We start from the raw sequence: 18,760 nt of genomic DNA on the forward strand, positions 1-18,760 counted from the left end.
AATCACTCCTCGTTAAACTATCCCTCTCCCCATCGTTCTCACACAGCTTCCTAATCTACAGACCCTCTGGCTACGATAGACAATTCTCAAACAACCTCTGCGACTCTATTGCCACCCTTCAACTAAACCATCCCAACCTCACCCTTCTTGGAGACTTCAACATATGGCTCGACATCCCCACCAACCCTATGACACACTCTCTGGTTGACGGTCTAGACGCAATTAACCTCCAACCCCACATAAATGGCCCAACTCACTATAAAGGACACACTCTTGATGCCATCTTTAGCTCCCACAACCGGATACATCTAAACCCCCGCCATCCCCATCATCTGGTCCGATCACTTCATTGTCTCTTTCGCCATTCGCTCACCCGACCCCCTTCCAGTACTCGAATCTGAACCTCTGAAGCCATGCAAATGCTGGAAAAAACTAATAATCGTTCCTGGCCTAGCCGACGCACTCCTCCAGTCTCCACCTCCTACCTGCCAACTCAATAAACAACTAACCCCCGACGCCTTTGACTCATGGCTCAACACCTCACTAATGCGTCTCACACCCTCTTGCAAACCATCAGCCCACCGTGGCCTGTTCCCTAGATGGTTCACACCTGAGTTGATGACCGCTAAACAACTATATAAATACCTAGAACGCAAATGGCAGAAAGACAAAACCCAGGAGAGCAGAGCCACCTTGGCCCGACATCTTCATCAGTACAAGGCCGAAATCCAGAAAGCAAAAAAAGCCCACTACAACTCCTGAATCCTAAACTGCAAAAAACCCAGCAAAGAACTTCACAACATCATCTCTGAATTCACCAAATCGGCATGCACTACGAGCGTCCCGACCCCCTCACAATCATTGTGCGACTCACTCTCTCTCCACTTTTACGCCACGGCTCTCGAAAGAACAAATGCTCTAACCACCAAACTGGCTCTCTTACATACACCAGGCAACCCTCCCCCCATACCGGCTAACCCACCACCTGCGACCACTACGCAACCAACGTTCGAATCCTTTAGTCCAATATCACCAGACCAATTTCTCAAACTTCTATCTGCCCGCAAACCATCCAGCTCTCCGCTAGACCCTTGCCCGGCCACAATCCTCAAAGAAATTTTCGCTTCGACCTGCACAGGAGAACACGCAAGATCCATTAAAAATGACTCCCTTTCCTCGGGTATCTTTCCCGATGCATTCAAAACAGTTCATGACAAACCTCAAATAAAAAAACCTACCCTCGAGCCCAAAAACTACGCCCCATCTCAAACACCAGGTTCCTTGCCAAACTCATTGACCGAACCGCCTACTCCCAACAAAATGCCTTCGTCGAAGCCAACAATCTCCTAGACCACGCACAATCAGGTTTCAGAGCCCGTCACAGAACTGAAACCACCCTTACCTCAATCTGGGATGACCTTAAAATAACGGCAGACTCAGCGGGATGCGGCGCATTAATCCTTCTTGACCTATCCGCCGCCTTCGACACAATCAATCACTCAATCCTCCTTGAACGCCTTCACTCCCTAGGAATTCGTGGAACCGCTCTTAAATGGATAGCTTCATTCCTCAAAGATAGGTACCAAATAACACTCTCCACCTATTCCTCCCAAGCCCGACCAGTCGACACGGGAGTCCCACAAGGAGCATGCCTATCTGCCCTCTTGTTCAATCTCTACTTGATCACCCTCCCACCAATTATTCGTTCACACAACATCCTGTGTTACTACGCTGACGACACTCGGCTAATTCTAAAACCCCTGAACTCAAAACCCAACTCCCGACCTGACCTGGCCCACTGCCTCCTTAACATAGAGCTCAGGATGACCCAAAGCCACCTCTTGTTAAACCCTTCCAAAATGGATATCATGGTATGTGGCAACTCCGAACTTCTTCCGCACCCACTACCCTGGCCATCCGCCATGGGCAACTCACCGACCCCCTCTAACTCGGTGAAAAACCTTGGATGCACCCTTGACTCTGACCTAACACTCTCGCGCCAAGTCAACAATGTCTCAAAGCCCTGCCACTACCATCTTAAAACCCTTAGGCACATCTTTCCATATCTCTCCTTCCCCAACAGACTCTCTGTGGTCCACTCAATCGTTATATCAAGACTGGACTACGAAAACCCCCTCTACCTCGGAGTCAACGCTTACCAACTGAATAAACTCCAAAGGGCACAAAACGCCGCAGCCAAACTGCTACTTGCGCTCGGCCCAAGAGACCACATCTCCCCAGCCCTTAAGACGCTGCACTGGCTTCCAGTGGCCCGATGGGTGACTTTCAAAACCTTATGCATCTCCCCTCGACCATTGCATAAAACCAGACCTCAATATCTTCAAGACAAGCTAAAACCCTATCACCCTCCACGCACTCTAAGATCAAGCTCAGCCGGCCTCCTAGTCCTACCTAAGACAAACTCAGTCAGGTTAGGCGGATCATCATTCTCAGCCTTGGCCCCCACGCTGTGGAACTCACTACCACCCTACATCCGCCCAACTGAGGATCTAATGTCTTTCTGCAAACTACTGAAAACCTGGCTCTTCCCCTAAAACCAACCCGTACGCAAACTAACCCAAACAAACTAACAGCATCTCAATGACACCAATCCAACAAACTACCTGATGCGAGAAATCGACAGCTAATAACCGCTAATATAAACTAAAAGGGCAAACAGAATTGAACGAGTAAAGTAGATCAAAGCAGTGAAGTGGATAATAAGAATAAAGCATACGAAAACAGTAACGAGATTTAAACTAATGAAATGGATGTAATGCATGATGAATGAACGGCGTGAATGGCGTGGATGAAATAGTTAGAATGGATGAAGCGTGTGGAACGGATGAATGCGCTGAGTGAAAGAATGCTTTGAGCAGATGAGTGTGTAGATCGGATGAGTGTGTAGATCGGATGAGTGTATAGAATGGACGGGTGTGGAGAGCAGACGGGTGTGTAGAGCGGATGAGTGTAAGTACAGAGAAGTGTGTAGAATGCAGGAGTGCGTAGAACAGATGAGTGTGCAGAGCGGTTGAGTGTGCAGAGCGGTTGAGTGTGCAGAGCGGTTGAGTGTGCAGAGCGGGTGAGTGCGGAGAGTGTGTAGATCGCTGGAGCAGATGAATGCAGACCGCACGAATGTATAGAGCGGGTGAGTGTATAGAGCGGGAGAGTGCGGGGAGCGGGTGAGTGCAGGGAGTGGGTGAATGCGTAGAGCAGGTGAATACGTAGAGCGTGTGAGGGCATAAAGCGGACAAGTGCGTAGAGTGGATCAGTTGCGTAGAGTGGATGAGTTGCGTAGAGTGGATGAGTTGCGCAGAGCATATAGAGCGGATGAGTGCATAGAGCATATAGAGTGGATGAGTGTGGAGAGCGGGATGGATGAGCAGAGCGGAAGAGTGTGTAGAGTGGAGGAATGCATAGAACAGACTAGTGGGTAGAGCCGAGTGTATAGAGCAGACGAGTGTGAATGAGTGCATGAGAAAAGAGGGGTGCCTAGAGCGGGTGAGTGCCTAGAGCGGGCGAGTGCCTAGAGCGGGCGAGTGCCTAGAGCGGGCGAGTGCCTAGAGCGGGCGAGTTGCGTAGCGCAGATGAGTACGTAGAACAGATGAGTGCGGAATGCATGTAGTGCGGATGAGTGCGTAGAGCCGCTGAATGCGTAGAGCAGACAGAACAGGTGAAGTATGTATATGGATAGAACGAGTGATATATGTCAATAGAATTGATTGCATAAATGGATGGAACGGGTGCCTTATGTGGGTGAAACGGGTGCCGTATGTGGATGGAAGGGTGAAATAGGTCGATAGAAAAAATTACGTATGTGGAAGGTACTGGTGTAATAAGTGAAAGCTACCGGGAAGTATGTGGATGGTAGAGGTGAAACACGTTGATCGAGTGCATAAAACAACTTAGAAATACACTGAACGTATTGGAGTGCGTGGAGCGGACTGGAGTGCGTGGAGCGTAACCCACCATATCACATCACCACGCTTACTCTCTTCTTTACACCATCATTCAATTAGAACACAGAGATACTATGACACCATTCGGTATAACTGTTCTCATACCAACATCTGCCTCATACTCACCTATCACTCTAACTAAACACCGCTGGTTACTCACCCCCCAGCCAGGCATTCTCCACAGGCCTAACGCAGCCACAATCGGTCTGGATAAATCCTGCCAGAACGAACACATGCTCTTGACCTCTCAACCACCACACCTACCGCTTAATAGCAACTATTACACAAATACCACACCAGCAGCACACACATCCGGTGCTCACACGCACCTTTGACTCTCTCTACTGATCTGAACTTCGTTCCCCAAGGGCTTTCAACCTACCAGCGCCTTCAGACCATACCAATGGTATATAATGCGCTATATAAATGCAAAATAACATAACAAAACAAGCAATGTCAAAGTCAATAGATTAAGAAGAGAGCCTTTAGGGAGCCAGGACAGCCAAAGTAATTTGGACACAGTCTAAGGATCTGATGCCCTTCTTGCATAAAGTTAGAGAGTTCAGAAGAAAAATCACTTGTAGGGCCACAAGCTGTTAAGCATGTGAAAAGAGAGTTGAAAATCAGCTCAACATAAGTAGGTTCAAGCCTCAAGTGAGACAGCATGACTTAAGGCAAGAAGGTAAGTACCCCAAGCCCAAACAGTAAGCGCTGGTTAGAAGAAAAGGCGGTCCAGTTGGATTCCGTCTCGCTACAGCCAAGCAGACCCTGGTTCCTGAGAAGACAAGAGGGAGGACTTCTGGAGGGCTCCTGCAGCAGTACTCGGGGAAAGTTGTTGGCATCTACAGGCTCTTTTCGTTTCAGCAGTACTTTACGGTTTCAACGCTTAGCAAACAGTACCGATGCAGATAGTTGGACACCAGCTGGACTCACCGTACTCCCTCGGTCCTGCACTTTGGTGAGGGGACTCTGGTGAGGGATGTCTTGCTTCTGGGGGGTCCTTAGGAGGCTCCTGGAGCTTTTATCCGGATTCGTTCCATAGCAGACGTTGCACTCGATTCTGGTCACTCGACCCCTGGCATTGTGCTTCCACAGCAACGGAGAGGCAGAGCAAGTCGGGAATGATGCCCAGTGGAGTTCGTCTCGGTATAAATTGGTCCCACTAACCCAAGGGGAGAAGTCGTTCCTGAGTAGGTTCCCTGTCGTGGTGAAAAAGGATGTCAGCACAGCAGCAAGCCTTCACCGGGCAATTGAAGGTCCAGAAGTTTGCAGCAAGCTTTATTCACGGTTTCTTCTCTGGATGTTGTTCCAGTGGTCGACTCTGCCTGTAGTCCCAAGACCCACGCCTTATAAGGAGGTTTCTCCCATTCATGCACAGCCTAGGCTGTCAATCACACAGCAGGGACAGCCAACCAGCCAATCAGGACTAGTTTCATTCAGACATTCCTATAGACAAAGGACGGGAGTTTCGGGACCCTCCCTCACATCCTGTCCTTCAGACACACTGGAGCCAGGGGTTGGCTTCAGAGCTGTAGCCCGCCAAAGGCAAGACAAAAGGGCTCAAACATGTCTCAACGCACAGAGTAAAAGCCAAGAAAGACATCAAAAACAGAAAATGGTGATAAAAGAAGATGGGCCATTTTGACAAAATGGTCCCCCATGGGTGCTGTACTGTAGCTGAGGGTTCAGCCTGCGGTAGAAAAGCACAATGGTATGAAAAATTCAACCACTGCCACCAGCCATTTAAAGTAGTGAGGGTAACATAAAAATGTTACATGAGAAAGTAGGATAAGGTGCTACTAAGTGAACCCCCCAGTACTTCCACATAAGATGGTGTGTGCTGGACCTACAATGAGATAAGGTAAGTAAAGTCAATTTCACTTTACTATTCATGGGAACTGTTAGGGAGAATTCTCTCTTTAGGCTGAATTTCCTAACCTAGTGAGTCCCCCAGCAGGTTTGCTGGATTTCAGGAGTTTGTTTTTTCTCCTGCCAAGATTGAGACTCTTTTTCTCCCACTCTTGGACATGCTTTATGGTGTTCCTTTGACTGTTAATGTGTTTTATGGGCTATGGGGTCTTTTACTCCATAGGGTCTCATGTGTTTTTCCTATGTGTGTTACACAGCACCCTCAGTGCAGTAAAACAGGGGTGTCATAGTGACACCCCACCATAGACTCAATACCCTGGGACTGACTACTGTCTCCCAGGGCATGTAAAGTCACCATTGGCTTTACTAGTCCCAAATTATGAACAGAAACCAGTACAAACCATCATATTGTGGACGCACTGGTCGGGGCAATTCAATTGCCCCGGGGTCTGTTAGTCGAGGGGGCACGTCTCCGTCCCCCCTGATCGAGTTTTGGCTGGTGGCAGTGGATACTACTTTTTATATCGACCGCGAATATATCCCTAAGGGATTTTCCCATTGTTCGAGGCTACCAACTTTAATTATTTAATTCTCATAGCCTCGAACATACCGCTGGTTTATTTAATATTAATTCGCCAGTTGGTATTTTTTGCCAGGACTCGATTCTAAAATGGTGTTTGTGTTCTCTTCTGTGACTCCAACCCAAGTCGAGCCCTTTGTTACACTTTTTGGCGGGCTTCTCCACAGAAGCCTCCAAAAGTGGTGCCACTCTGTCTGGGTACCACAGGGGGTGTGGGAGGGGGTTTAGGCACCCTGGACTGAGTTACCTTGGTAACTCAAGTCGCACTCTTGTGTAATTGCCCCAAGTGGTGAGCCGGCCGGCTCACCACTTAGCATGTTTGATTGACAGCTAGGCTCAGTGAATGGGGGTGTGCTGCATAAAAGCAGGGCTTTGGGGACTGGAACTTCAGAAGTCGCCACAGGACCTGAGAATCCGACGAGGGAGAAGCTGAGCCGACCTACCACGACGACACCACCGGTGGAGCCCTGCGGAACCGAATCACCACTTCCCGACGACAGAGAAGATCTCCCGGCTGGAGAGGCTTCTTCCCCTGACTGGTGGGCACAACCAGTTTACCTTCTTTTCTTCGCATCCCAGGACATCTTGTGGTCGAATTGCCCGTGCCAAGCACCCCGACAACCGGATAGCCACTTACCACTGGACCGCAAATCAAAGGACCGCTCCTTTTACCTGAGAACTCTGTGGCTGGTTTCTTCCCTGGCAGTGTAACGGACTCCTGTCTTCCTCCCCGACGAGATCCTCTCTTCCCCCGGACGAAGCACCGACTTGCATCCGCTGCCAGGAACAACTGCCCCCGCTGGAGTATTCTCACCACTTTAAGGTACCGTGTCCGCCAGGCCTCCCTTTCTAAAGATTGCTACAAGGTAATAATAATCCCTTAACCATCTGGACTGGGCTGGCCGCCTTGACCATCTAACTGGTCCCTTTCTTTGGTCCAACTCTTTTTGAACCTTTTCAAGACTTTTGTGCACTGCAACCGTGTGACCTTGGACACATTTCGTTCTGATCCTCTTAAAGTGGATCCGGCCTACTGAACTCTAACTTCACGGTTTTACTTTGCCTTCCTCTCTTGTTGTGTTCTTGTAAAAGTGTTGGGATCTGTTTCAATTTATACTCTGCTTCTCCCCCTTTTAAAACGAATTATTAGAGTGCCATCTGCGTTAAGCGCTCGCCGCTGTCTGAAAATAAGTGGGGCTTTACTAAAGAATTGTCTAATATTCTTTTAAGGGAGTGTATATCTTTTAGTGACCGTGTTTTTGAATTGCTTACTATTAGTGCCTGTGTGTTTTACTAGATGTGGTTTTTAAATAAATAATTATATCTCTTTTACACCAAGCTCTGGTCAGTGTTTACTTGTTCTACTGTGTTCTTCTGACCTATTGTGAATACTCTGTATACTCCCTAACTCTTCTTGAGGGAAGTCTGACTGCTCAGCCACAGCTACCAAGTGAATCTATGTGGTACAGACTGCTACCAAGTGGGTTTACTGCCAAACACCTGTAGTCTTAAATCTTTTGCAGTGGTCCCAGAGGGAACTGCACAGGTTTCTGCCTAACAGGAACTATTCACACAAGAAAAGGTAATGAAACCTTGTGAGAAATCCAAAGGATTTCTCAGTGGCACTGCACTGAAGGTGCTGTGTGTCACTATACAAAAAACAGATGCCTATGGAGTTTGTCCATTGTGAAACGCACAATCCAAATCGGGTAAGAAGAGAGAGGCAGAAAAAGGTCCCACTCACTCAGGAGTTAAAATTTAAAAGTGCTAAGCCCAGCAAAAGAGCTGGGGGTCTCTAAGGTTGAAGGGGAATTAGCACTGAAATGAACATTCTCCCAAACAGCGCCACTACACCAAACCCATACTCCCTTGGTCCAAAGATATGTAAACACACCCACCAACAACTGTGAAAATACTGGGACTCTGGTTGGACAGCACCCTCGTACTTAAACACAATTTAGTCATTTTAAGAAGCTGTTTCTTTCAACGATATGGCACTTCCTGCTTTAGCCGACCTTTCTGCACCGAACCGTATCAGTCAATGCAGTAGTGCTCTCGACACTAGAAAACGGCAACCGCCTCTGAATGGGCCTTCTCGAACACAGTACAGAGAGTGCAAAATGCAATATGTAGAGTACTTTTGAGACTTCAACAACAAGAAACAAGAACACATCACCCCAGACCTCCAACCACTTCAGTGGCTTCAGATCAGACTGGGATTCAATCCAAAACCTAATGCATAGTTAATCACTCCTTCAATGGTAGGGGCTTGTAGTTCACCATGAGAACTTCCTCCACTACAAGCCAAATGGATCGCTTCAATTCAGTTATGTGGCATAAGTGACCGTGCCAAGCTTCAATCAAAATTGTCAATGGGCATCAGCTGTCTCCTTGAAACCAGATCAACAAAAACCCTAATTCTCAGAGGGTCACTGTTAGGGAGAATTCTCATAAATGTGCTAATTCCCTTCACCTTAGAGATCCCCAGCAAACTTGCTGGATTTTGAGGACTTGATTGTTTTACCTGGAGAGAGTATGAGCCTTTTTTCCCACACTCATGTATTTTGATGTGTGTTTTACTCTCTCTTGTGTTCTTTGATTATGGAGTTGTAGACAACTCCATAGGCATCATCTTTTCATGTGTGTCACAGCACCCTCAGTGCATTGACACAGGGAAGCCTTTAAGGCTGTCCCAAGGTTTGGATACCTTCTCTGGGATAAACTACTGTTTTCCAGAGAAAGTAAAGTTATATCAACTTCACTAGGCTTTTTAAATTCCTAGACCCAGCACGCACTATCTTACAATAGAGTGCTGGAGGGGTTACCTAGTATTCCTTGTGTCTAAAAACTCATGTAGCAGTAACATTCTAACCTTTCCTCTCGAAATGGCTATTGGCAGTGGTTTTACAATAAACTACCATGATTTTTCGCGACGGCGAACAGGGGTACCGTTAAATCGCGGGAGTCATGTTTTTCAAGATGGCGTCTGAGCCTCCTTTGTTTAAACTGCTCCCGGTCTTCTTTTTTCACCATTTCTTTTTGGAAAGGTCCTTCTAGAGTTTGTCTCTGCGCGCCAAACTAGGTTTGGTCACTTTGTTCCTATTCCTTTGGTGGGCATCAGGACTGACTACTGCCTCTGGCGCCCGAGTGTCTGGGGTGGGCAGGAAGTGAGGGAGGTGCTCGAAACTCCGTGCTTAGTCTCCTAGGAGACCCAAATGCACTTTGCCGTGATTGGCTGGCTGACTGTCCGGCAAGGACAGCCACCCTGCTGGGTGAGTGGCAGCTAGGCTGGAATGAATGGGAGAAAACTGTTTAAAATGCAAGTCTCTTGGCTTGGAAGGCAGAGTCGACCACTGAAACAAAAGAACCGAAGACGAGCTGGAAGAGGATGGCTGCTGCAACTCCTGGACCTTTGGTTTGCCCGGTGAAGCCCTGCTGCAGGTCTGAATCGCCAAGTTCATCTCGACAGAGAAGCCCTTCAAGGACGACTTCTTCCTTTGAGTTGGTTGGACCAATGAACTTGTAAGCCACCTGGACACCATTCTCGCAGCTCGTTGTATTTTCCTCAAAGTGCTGCAGGAAACCGAATAGCCAGGGAGAAGGACACCAGTTTGTGTGCTTGAAGACAGCTACCGGAATTGAAGAATTGCCAGTTTGACAGCTTTGTCACCAGTCTCTGTGCAGTGCAGGAGTCCCCCGACGTCGTCCCTCTTGTCCCCACGACTGAGGCTCAAGAACAGCGAGATCTGCAGGAACTGCCTGGAACAGACGTCTTCAGCTGCATCCTTTTCTTAAATATAAGGTACTGTGAAAACCCGACCGAGAGAACTTACCTCTCACTGCCAAAGTGCGTGAAACTTTGCCAACTTGCAGGCCTAGTCAGCTTGTGACCCGACATATAATTCCTTCTTCTGAGAACCGTGGCAAAGACCTTTCCGTTTATCTACCAGAACAGTTTTTACCTATACAAGACTATAGCCCATTGACTTTGGCCTACCTATTGCATTGGACCAACTCCTCTGGTGAACTCAAACTATTTGCACTGTTTAAAAGTAACTACTATTTGTTTTATTAACTTATGCCTTTTTGCTCCTACTTCAAATGCTCTGAATGCCATTTTTGCTCCTCCTTCAAAGTAGTTTAAATGTTTTAGACTCGGTTAGTGTGAAGTATATTAGGATATTTTTGTGTGATATTGATTGCCTCCTTTTAGTGAATGTTTTCTAACTGACTGTGTAATAAATTAATAAGTGTTTTACCAAGAAAGCTTGTGTGTAAGTGTCTATTTGAATACTTGTAATTGTAGACCTCTATGTAACCTCATTACAAGCTCACATTCCCTCTTGAGATAAGCCCGGCTGCTCAGCTTGCTACCAAAAACTGTTTGGTACAGACTTGTACCAAAGGTTGGTTTTGCTTACACCTGTAGTCATAGTTGTGTGTAGTGGTCCCAGAGGATACTGCATGCAAACTCTGCCCATCAGTCACTCAAATATTTGGAAACCACAGAACTAAAACCTTGCGCACAAAGGTCTACCGCCTTTGATAATCCCACCAACCGACTTGCATCTTCATCTCTTACTGCCTTATCCTACTTGTACAAAGTAGGCCTTGCATACTACAGAAGGCTGCCTACTCATATATCGTGTTAACAGACCGACAACACTGCTCACTCCTCCAGCCTCCGTGCTGACGGCTAACCAGGTCCTCATGGAACCAACTTCACCCGATTCATCTTGGATTCTCTGCTGTGAATGCTTAGCCACTAACCACTTAAAATCATACCAATACTGAGGGATTGGGTACTCTCGGCCTGCATGCATCAGCAGGGCCATGCTGAGCAAGGTCGCCAAAGTAGCAGATGCACTATGCAAGACCACTTCACATTACATTGCACATGGAATATTGAGGTACAAAGGGGATGGTTAGTTACAAGGCCGGGCCTCACAGTAAAAGTTACTCTGTGCTGCTTGCCAGCTGTAAGAAAGGCATGGCATCAACAGAAAAGACACACAAGTGACCACAGTTCAAGGGTGTTTATTGAACTTCAGAAAGGGTATGATAAATGCCTTTCTAAACCTAAATCTACAGATGGGAGCAAGCTACAACAATCAAATAATAACACAGTCCTAGTGGTGTCTTTTCAAAATAAAAGGGCCTGTACTAAAAAAGCAAACTATTGCCCATCTTTACCTCTAGATACAAATAGTGTGGGGAATAATGTTATGAAAAAGAAAAGTCTTAAAAAATGATATGTCGGGTTTTCAGGCCATTGGCCTTCCTTGCCCACTTTTTCAGCACGGGACAAGGCGGTTCACTCGAGCGTAGCACAGTCGCTGGCTTCTTTAGCACAAGGTTACTGTTTAATCATCAGCATCAGTGCCTTCGGAGTGTAGGTCTCCTTGCTTCTCAAAGTCTCTTCACTCAAAGGGCCTGATGCTATTATATAAACAACACGTTCTTTTCCTCTTCACGTTTTCACAAGTATTCACATGGGTGAGTCACTCTCCAACCCGGATCCCCCTCAGCCGGGCCCAGATCCTTTTTGCATAAAGCTCTGCATAGGCTTCCCTCTGCCTGGCTCGAGCCTGTCTTTCACCTTTCACTTTATCACACAATGTTCATATGTTATTCTTTTTCAGGTGACTCACGGTTCATCCCGAATACTCCTCAGCCAGGCTCAGATCCCCTCAACACAATTTATCTGCTTGAGCCGAGCTCGGACCAATGTCAATTTTACATCAAGTATCGAAGAATTTCGAATGTGCAAAGGGTTTGGCTTGAGCTTGACCCGTTGCAGGACCTCTTCGATTTCACAATTTTCTTTCTTTTATCATTTGTACCCTTTGGGTAGGATACCTAACAGAGACTTTCGAATGAGCATCCACGTGATGCCGGCGCACTCTGTCTACGGTATTGTTTCTTAGCTTCAAAGTTCATTCACTCATCTGCTGTTTTATACAATGTTACCACTTGCAACCTTGGTTTCCAGACAGACCGGTCTGGTATTAGTCTCCCCAACTCACTGGCTGTGCTGGCTTCACTGGTGCTGCTTTGTAGCAGGAGACAAGGACAGTACCACAGCGGCAATCGGTTCTCCCCGCCTTGACTGTCAACGCGGGAGAGCCACAGGTACCTCTGACACACAATGCAGGATTCCTCCGCCTTAATTCAAGGTCTTACGTTTCCTATTATCGAAGGCTCATGAAAGATACCGTCTTTCTGTGAAACATTCAAGGGCACTTCCCTCCTTGAAATCCTCCTTGGCCCTGCCGTCTTACGCCTTGTATTAAACTGCAATCTTGGAACTGCTGCTTCCTCGTGTGCTCTGCCCTTTATCCCTATGGCGAAGAGAAATTGAGGTCATGTGTGTGTTGTCAAGGTGTGGTGCCTGACCCTGCCTGATCTCATTAGCGGGACAAGGTTGCAGGAAAAAGCTAGAGGTATTTCTTTTAGCTTTGTTTCAGGGTTTTGTATCTGGGTCGTGTAATTAATGGGGGGGGGATTGTGAGAACTGTAGTGCTTTATAAAAGCAGACTGGGAGTTCGGAAAAGGATAGTCGGAGGAACTGGGAGAGAAAGGCTGGGATGATGGGTGTTATAGTATACCTGAGTAGGCAGAAAAGTAGTTGCATCAGAGATACAAGGAAAGGTATATTGCGAAATAGAGGGGTTTTGTGTTTTCCTCTCTTGCCTTGATCGTCCTCCCTTCCTCCCAGTGGATGTTAATTTCAAAGGCAAGAGGTTGGGTATATTATTGTCAAGAGGTCTGGTAGGGGAATAACAGGGATTATAATCGTGTAATGGGAATAGAAATCATGCATTTCTTATTGGTTTCCGGATAGGTTGAGGGGAGTAGTGATATGATGTTTCTCTAGTGAGAGAAGCAATGTTCTGTCTTGCCCGTGTTTTCCAAGTATCTCTGGGAATAGCTTGGGAAAAACGCCTCAGGTTTCTCACTCAGCCTCTGAGCGTAGATCGTACACGTAATGACCATCTGTGTCAAAGCTGCGTCTTGACTTACATTGTTGAGGAATTTGTATAGTTCCCAGGTATAGTTGAAAGAAGACAGGAGGGCCATACGTTTAATGATGCATAGGCTTGCTAGTTTTGTGCAGAAACGGAAAACAAATACAAATTATTTTCTAGCTTCTATTATAGCTCAATATTCCGATCCATTGGTTGAACGTGTGAATGTTGTAATTTGCAATCAGTCTGAATTGATATAATGCCATTATTCTATTATAGATTGCTTGAAATGTTAACAGTGGATGATCCTATATGATTTGAGTTTTCAAAATAAAACCTAGCTGTACAGTTTCATTTAAATTGGTTCTGACCAGTTAAGTATTTCTAAGCTACCCCAATCTAACATTTCATAGAAGACCAAATAGTCAAATGGAAAGAATTTTTGATCTAAAGAATGGCATGTTATGAAGGAACACCATTGGGGCTCTTAGTTGGAATACATGTTATAATGTACTTAAGATAGTTATGAAAAGTGAAACATGGGTGCCAGGATGGTGGGGCTAATACAAGATTGTAAAAACCTAATATTGACAATTCATATTGCAGTCATTTGATGGCATATACTGTACATTCTGGTAGAGTTTCTTATCTATTTTTACCTGCCCATTTGTAGAACATGGTATTTCCTTCCACTGCATATTTTGGTTTGCACTCGACTGACCATGTTGACTTTTGGCACCTTTAGATCCATTTTCATTAAGGCTCTGATCGAAGGGGTCTCTTAAGAGAAGGACTTTAAGTGTGCATGCAACCTGCTAAATCTTTGAGCTGCTTCCTTACTCTACTATGAATTCCTTGATAATTGGCATCAGCGTATGGATATCTGCCAGGCCAATCACAAAATAGACGTATCACAAAATGTAATCCTAAACATGGACAACTTAACAGGAAAAAAATCTGATTCTTATTTTAGGTAATAAGAAGACAAAATGAGGAGGAAAAACTCTTGTGCCTTGTGCGACATCGTGCTGGTCATCATTGTGAGAATGCAGTAATTATTATACTCATCATGGCATGGGAGGGTATCCCTCGTTCTTTAGGTGATGCGCTCTATGAAGAACTTACCAACACAATCACGAAGTATGGAAATCCGACAACCCGGAGATGTGGCTTAAACGATGAGTATGTTATCCCTTTCCACGCTCCACTATGCTGTAATCACTTTGCGACAGACTTTGTTTGGCTTTTTGCTCTTATATTCATTCATATGTTTTAATTAAATTTAATTTGGAAAATGTTACTCGAAACAATCACAAACAATATTGTATGAGGTGAACAATTGTCGAGAGGAATATATTTCACCCTGCAGCTAATGGCAGGCATCAATATAATTGCTCACACTTGAGGCCCAGTTTCAATGGGTGAGGGAGAAACACGGGGTTTGGGGGATGAAGAAAGCCAGCTGAAAGGAAGGAAGGCAATTTTTGCTGCTAGTCTTGACTTAAGTGTTGATAAATGGTAAGACGAATGATAACGAATTTGATATCTAAACACAAACCGGAAAAAGCAAAAATGGAAGGGGCTTGACATTACACAATATGTCCCGAGCAGAGGGGGCATTAAAATGCCCCGGGGCCCATAGTTACAGGCCTCAGCGAAGTGAGGGCCTTAATGAAGGCCTGGGGCGTTACCTGAAGTGGTAATGCCCCCCCTGCAAGGGGCATATTGCTATTAGTACCCCGGCCCATAAAACCAGGGTACTGAAAGCATTTATTTTCTGTTGCAAAAAGCCAGCTTTTCGCAACAGAAAGAAAGGGAAATCATGGCCTCCAAGGAAGGGCAAATGTAGTCCATTCTCCCTCTCCATGGCGGCCATTGTATATAGTAAAAAAAAGTAAGCAAAAAAAAATGGGCGCCATGGAAACCAGAGAAGGGACTACGTGTAGTCCCTTCTCCCTTTCATGATGGCCATTAAAAAAAAAATATGAAAAAAAGTAAAGAAAATGGTCACCATGGAAAGGCAAGAAGGGACACATAGTCCCTTTTTCCTTTCCATGTCGGCGTGTCGCAGATCAGGAGCAGACGTGCTGAGGACAGAAGTGTTCCCAGTGCGTCTGCTCCTGAAGTGGAGCACAAAAGCAGGTAAGTGGGGGGTGGGGGAGGGGAGGAGATCTGGGAGGGGACAGGAGGAGGATAGCGGAGCATTTACCTGATTTCCCAGCGGGGAAGATGGCAGCCTCAAGCCATGAGGAAGCTCGTAGAGGGGGGGGTTACCATGTGATAATCCCCCCCCCCCCCCCACCACCACCACCCCCTGTTCCGGGCCTCCTTATTGGCTTGGCGCTGCCCCTCCCCGCCGGGTACTAATAAAGGTTAGTCTTTGTGTTACACAATAAGTTCTATTAGTACCCGGCCGGGGGGGTGGAGGGGGCAGGTTTATCTATGAGCTCCGGTACATTACCTGAAGTGGTAATCCTCCCACCCCAGCCCCTCCCCCTTGCTCAGGGCTTATTGCTTAATTATGTCGAACATTCTGAACCTTACCAGTGGCATTCTGATTGGCGGAAATGGAGTTGTGGATTTTTCTTCGAGGAAGGGACTACTTACTCATAAATTCTGAGTGCTGCCAATCCATGGGTGTCCGAGTAGTTTATTTTCTTATTGATTTTATTTGTTTTCAAACACAAAGGATACATAACTCACAAATGGCAGTAAGGTCGAACGTACATACAAACTGTTTCCCTCTGTCTCACCCATTTCCCCCTCCCACCCCCCCGCAATGTGAAATGTAAAAATAGAGGAAAAAAGAGCAAGCACCGTTTGTATCCTTATGGAAAATGACCCTCCCGGCATCCCCCCCAACCCCCCAGGACAAGATTCTGTCTCTCCATAGAAGACTTTAGCATGCAGACATGTTTTTGTTGTACATGGTTCATTTTCGTCTTTAAACAATTTTCTATCACACAACAAGAATAAATGACTTGACTATGATAACTTTGTACTTTCCAGATTGCTGGGTCAGCATCACTCACTGTTCTATTTGTAATGTCTGCACCTTAGTTTATCGTTCAGGGTCCCTGTGTCGCACCCCAGGTAGAATTTGGGGTGTATTCATTTGCAAAGTTACTCCATAGTGTTTCTTTTGAGCAGATCTGTCATGAAGAGCTGCAGTGATCCTTTCCATTGTATAAATATGAGTGGCCACACCAATACACTCCCTTCTACTGGGGAGGTGGTCCGCCTTCCATCGGATCACTAAGCAAGTACGTGCGGCAAGAAGCAGTGGGGATACAATTTCATTGGCCCTGACCACCCCATCTTCACTTTCTTCAAGACCAAACAACATCAGGAGGGGCATGGCCTTCCGGGAGATCCCATCTACTTGCATGATGCAACCCAGCACCTCATTCCAATATACTTGTACCCGGGGAAAGCTCCACCACATGTGCCAAAAAGTAGCTCTTTCCCCACATAGCCGCCAACAAAAGGGACTCGTCACTTGAAACATTTTTGATAACCTGTGAGGGTCATATTGCCACCTCTGAAGCAACTTGATGTTGTGGAGTTTATATTGAGCTGCGATCGAGACCTGTGCAGCTCCTTTACATATCTTGCCCCAGACCCTTTCATCTAGTTCCCTACCAGTATCTCACGCCCACCTCTGCTTGAGTTTGGTGGTGGATCTCTGCCCATTGTCGAACAGAGCCGTATACATAATTCAAACCATACCTTAATTTTCTGTCATTATGTCTAACAACTTCTCAAATGGGGTGAGATCTCCCTCTACCTTGATTCGCCATGATTCCTTGCAGAGGACGCCCTTCAATCTTAAATAAAGGAAATTCGCGATTGGATGTATTCCTAAAGCCTCTTCAAGCTCAGAGGTCATAATGAAAACATCATTTCACCACAACTGTCCCACTCTTTCTAGAAATGCGTCATACCATGATTGGAATTGTGCATGATCGGGTATCTCCTTATGTACCTCTGGGGCCCATATGTGACTTAGAGGGGAGGGCCATGTGTTGATTCCCTGCATGTTAGTTCTTCCTTCCATTTGCCCCATATTATACCACGAATGGGATGGTCACGTAGTCTATGTAGGGGTTGCGATCTGGGGACCCACAACCATTCCGAAATGGTGGCGGGAGCCAAATTATAGTTGTGAAAATGAACCCATTGGTGGTCCTTCCTTCCCCTCAAGTGGGGAATCGGCACCCTTAGTTGTGTTGCTTAATAGTATAGTTTTAGATCCGGGAGTCCCAGCCCACCTTTCCCTTTGGGCATGATGAGCATCTCATATGAGATTCTCGGTTTCTTTTCTTGCCATAGGAATTTCAGGATGGCACTAATTATCTCTCTGAAAAATGCCTCTAGGAGTCTCGGGGGAGCGCCTGGAACGGGTAGAGAAATCGAGGGAGGCAAACTATTTTAATTGCGTTAAGCCTCCCCATCCAGGCAATCTTAAGTTTTCGCCATACTCCTACGTCCCGTCCCCTTTCCTCCATACTTATGGGACATTCCTCCGTCCTGTGGGACGGGACCGGAACGCTTTGTAAAAGCATCCAAAAATTTTAAAAATGTTTTAGTCCTTCCTCTCTTTCTATGCGGGGCCCGGCACGTGGCTGTAACCTCGCGCATCGCCCATCAGTCCTTTTCTCTGCTCGTTCGGGACTGGACACGCTTGCATCCTCGGAAGATCATCTTCCCTTTTTTTCCTCCTCTCTGGCTCTCGCTAGCGATCGTGTCCTATGTCGTTCAAACTAGACTTTCCAGATTGTTCATTGTGTCACCAACGCTTCGCGAAGGCGGATCCCCATCCTCTTTGTCTAGAGTGTTTGGGCTCCGGATCACCGTTTGGAGCGGTGGGAGGAGGTGTTTCGACATACTCCTCCTTCACATTTTCAGGCGTTTATCGACGAAAAGAAGACACGCCCGGTAAATTCTTTACTTTTCGGAGCATCCCCGGCCGGGAGATACTTTCCGGGCTCTTCCCAAGCCGGGAGGAGCGTTGATCGCTCTGTCACCGGGGATTGCCCTGAGGTGCCTTCTGGGCCTAATAATTGTACCAAAGTTTCCTCTAAGGGTCTCCGTAAGGTGCCTGTGGATACCGGAACACGCTCCGAGGCCCCTCCTCTGGGGGCTGCCTGTAGACCGTGTTCTACTGAGTCGTGGGGTACCGGAGCTTGCTCTGAGGCCTCGTTATCAGCTTCCCTCAAAAGTACCAGGGTGCGCCCCGAGGCCTCGGCTGGGCTTGGTGTTAATGAACGGGTGTTCGAGGCCCACGCTATTAAGGCTGTTACCGGACCTGGGTCCAAGGTCCCTAGTGCAGAGGCTAAAGTGACCAACATTTCTGAGAGGCCTGCAAAGGCCTTATCAGTGAA

At 46.7% G+C, this 18,760-nt stretch overlaps 1 protein-coding gene across 2 annotated transcripts in view; it reads left to right on the top strand.

Moving 5' to 3' along the window:
• TET3 (tet methylcytosine dioxygenase 3) overlaps positions 1-18,760 on the top strand; it is a 1,124,040-nt gene that overhangs the window by 701,001 nt on the left and 404,279 nt on the right. For both annotated transcript variants that reach the window (XM_069617646.1, XM_069617647.1), the window contains exon 6: positions 14,350-14,558. In XM_069617646.1, the coding sequence (XP_069473747.1) occupies positions 14,350-14,558 (209 nt within the window). The remainder of the gene's footprint in view (positions 1-14,349; positions 14,559-18,760) is intronic.

The sequence above is a fragment of the Ambystoma mexicanum genome, chromosome 10 (assembly GCF_040938575.1).
Source record: "Ambystoma mexicanum isolate Mex_15411 chromosome 10, UKY_AmexF1_1, whole genome shotgun sequence".
NCBI lineage: Eukaryota > Metazoa > Chordata > Amphibia > Caudata > Ambystomatidae > Ambystoma > Ambystoma mexicanum.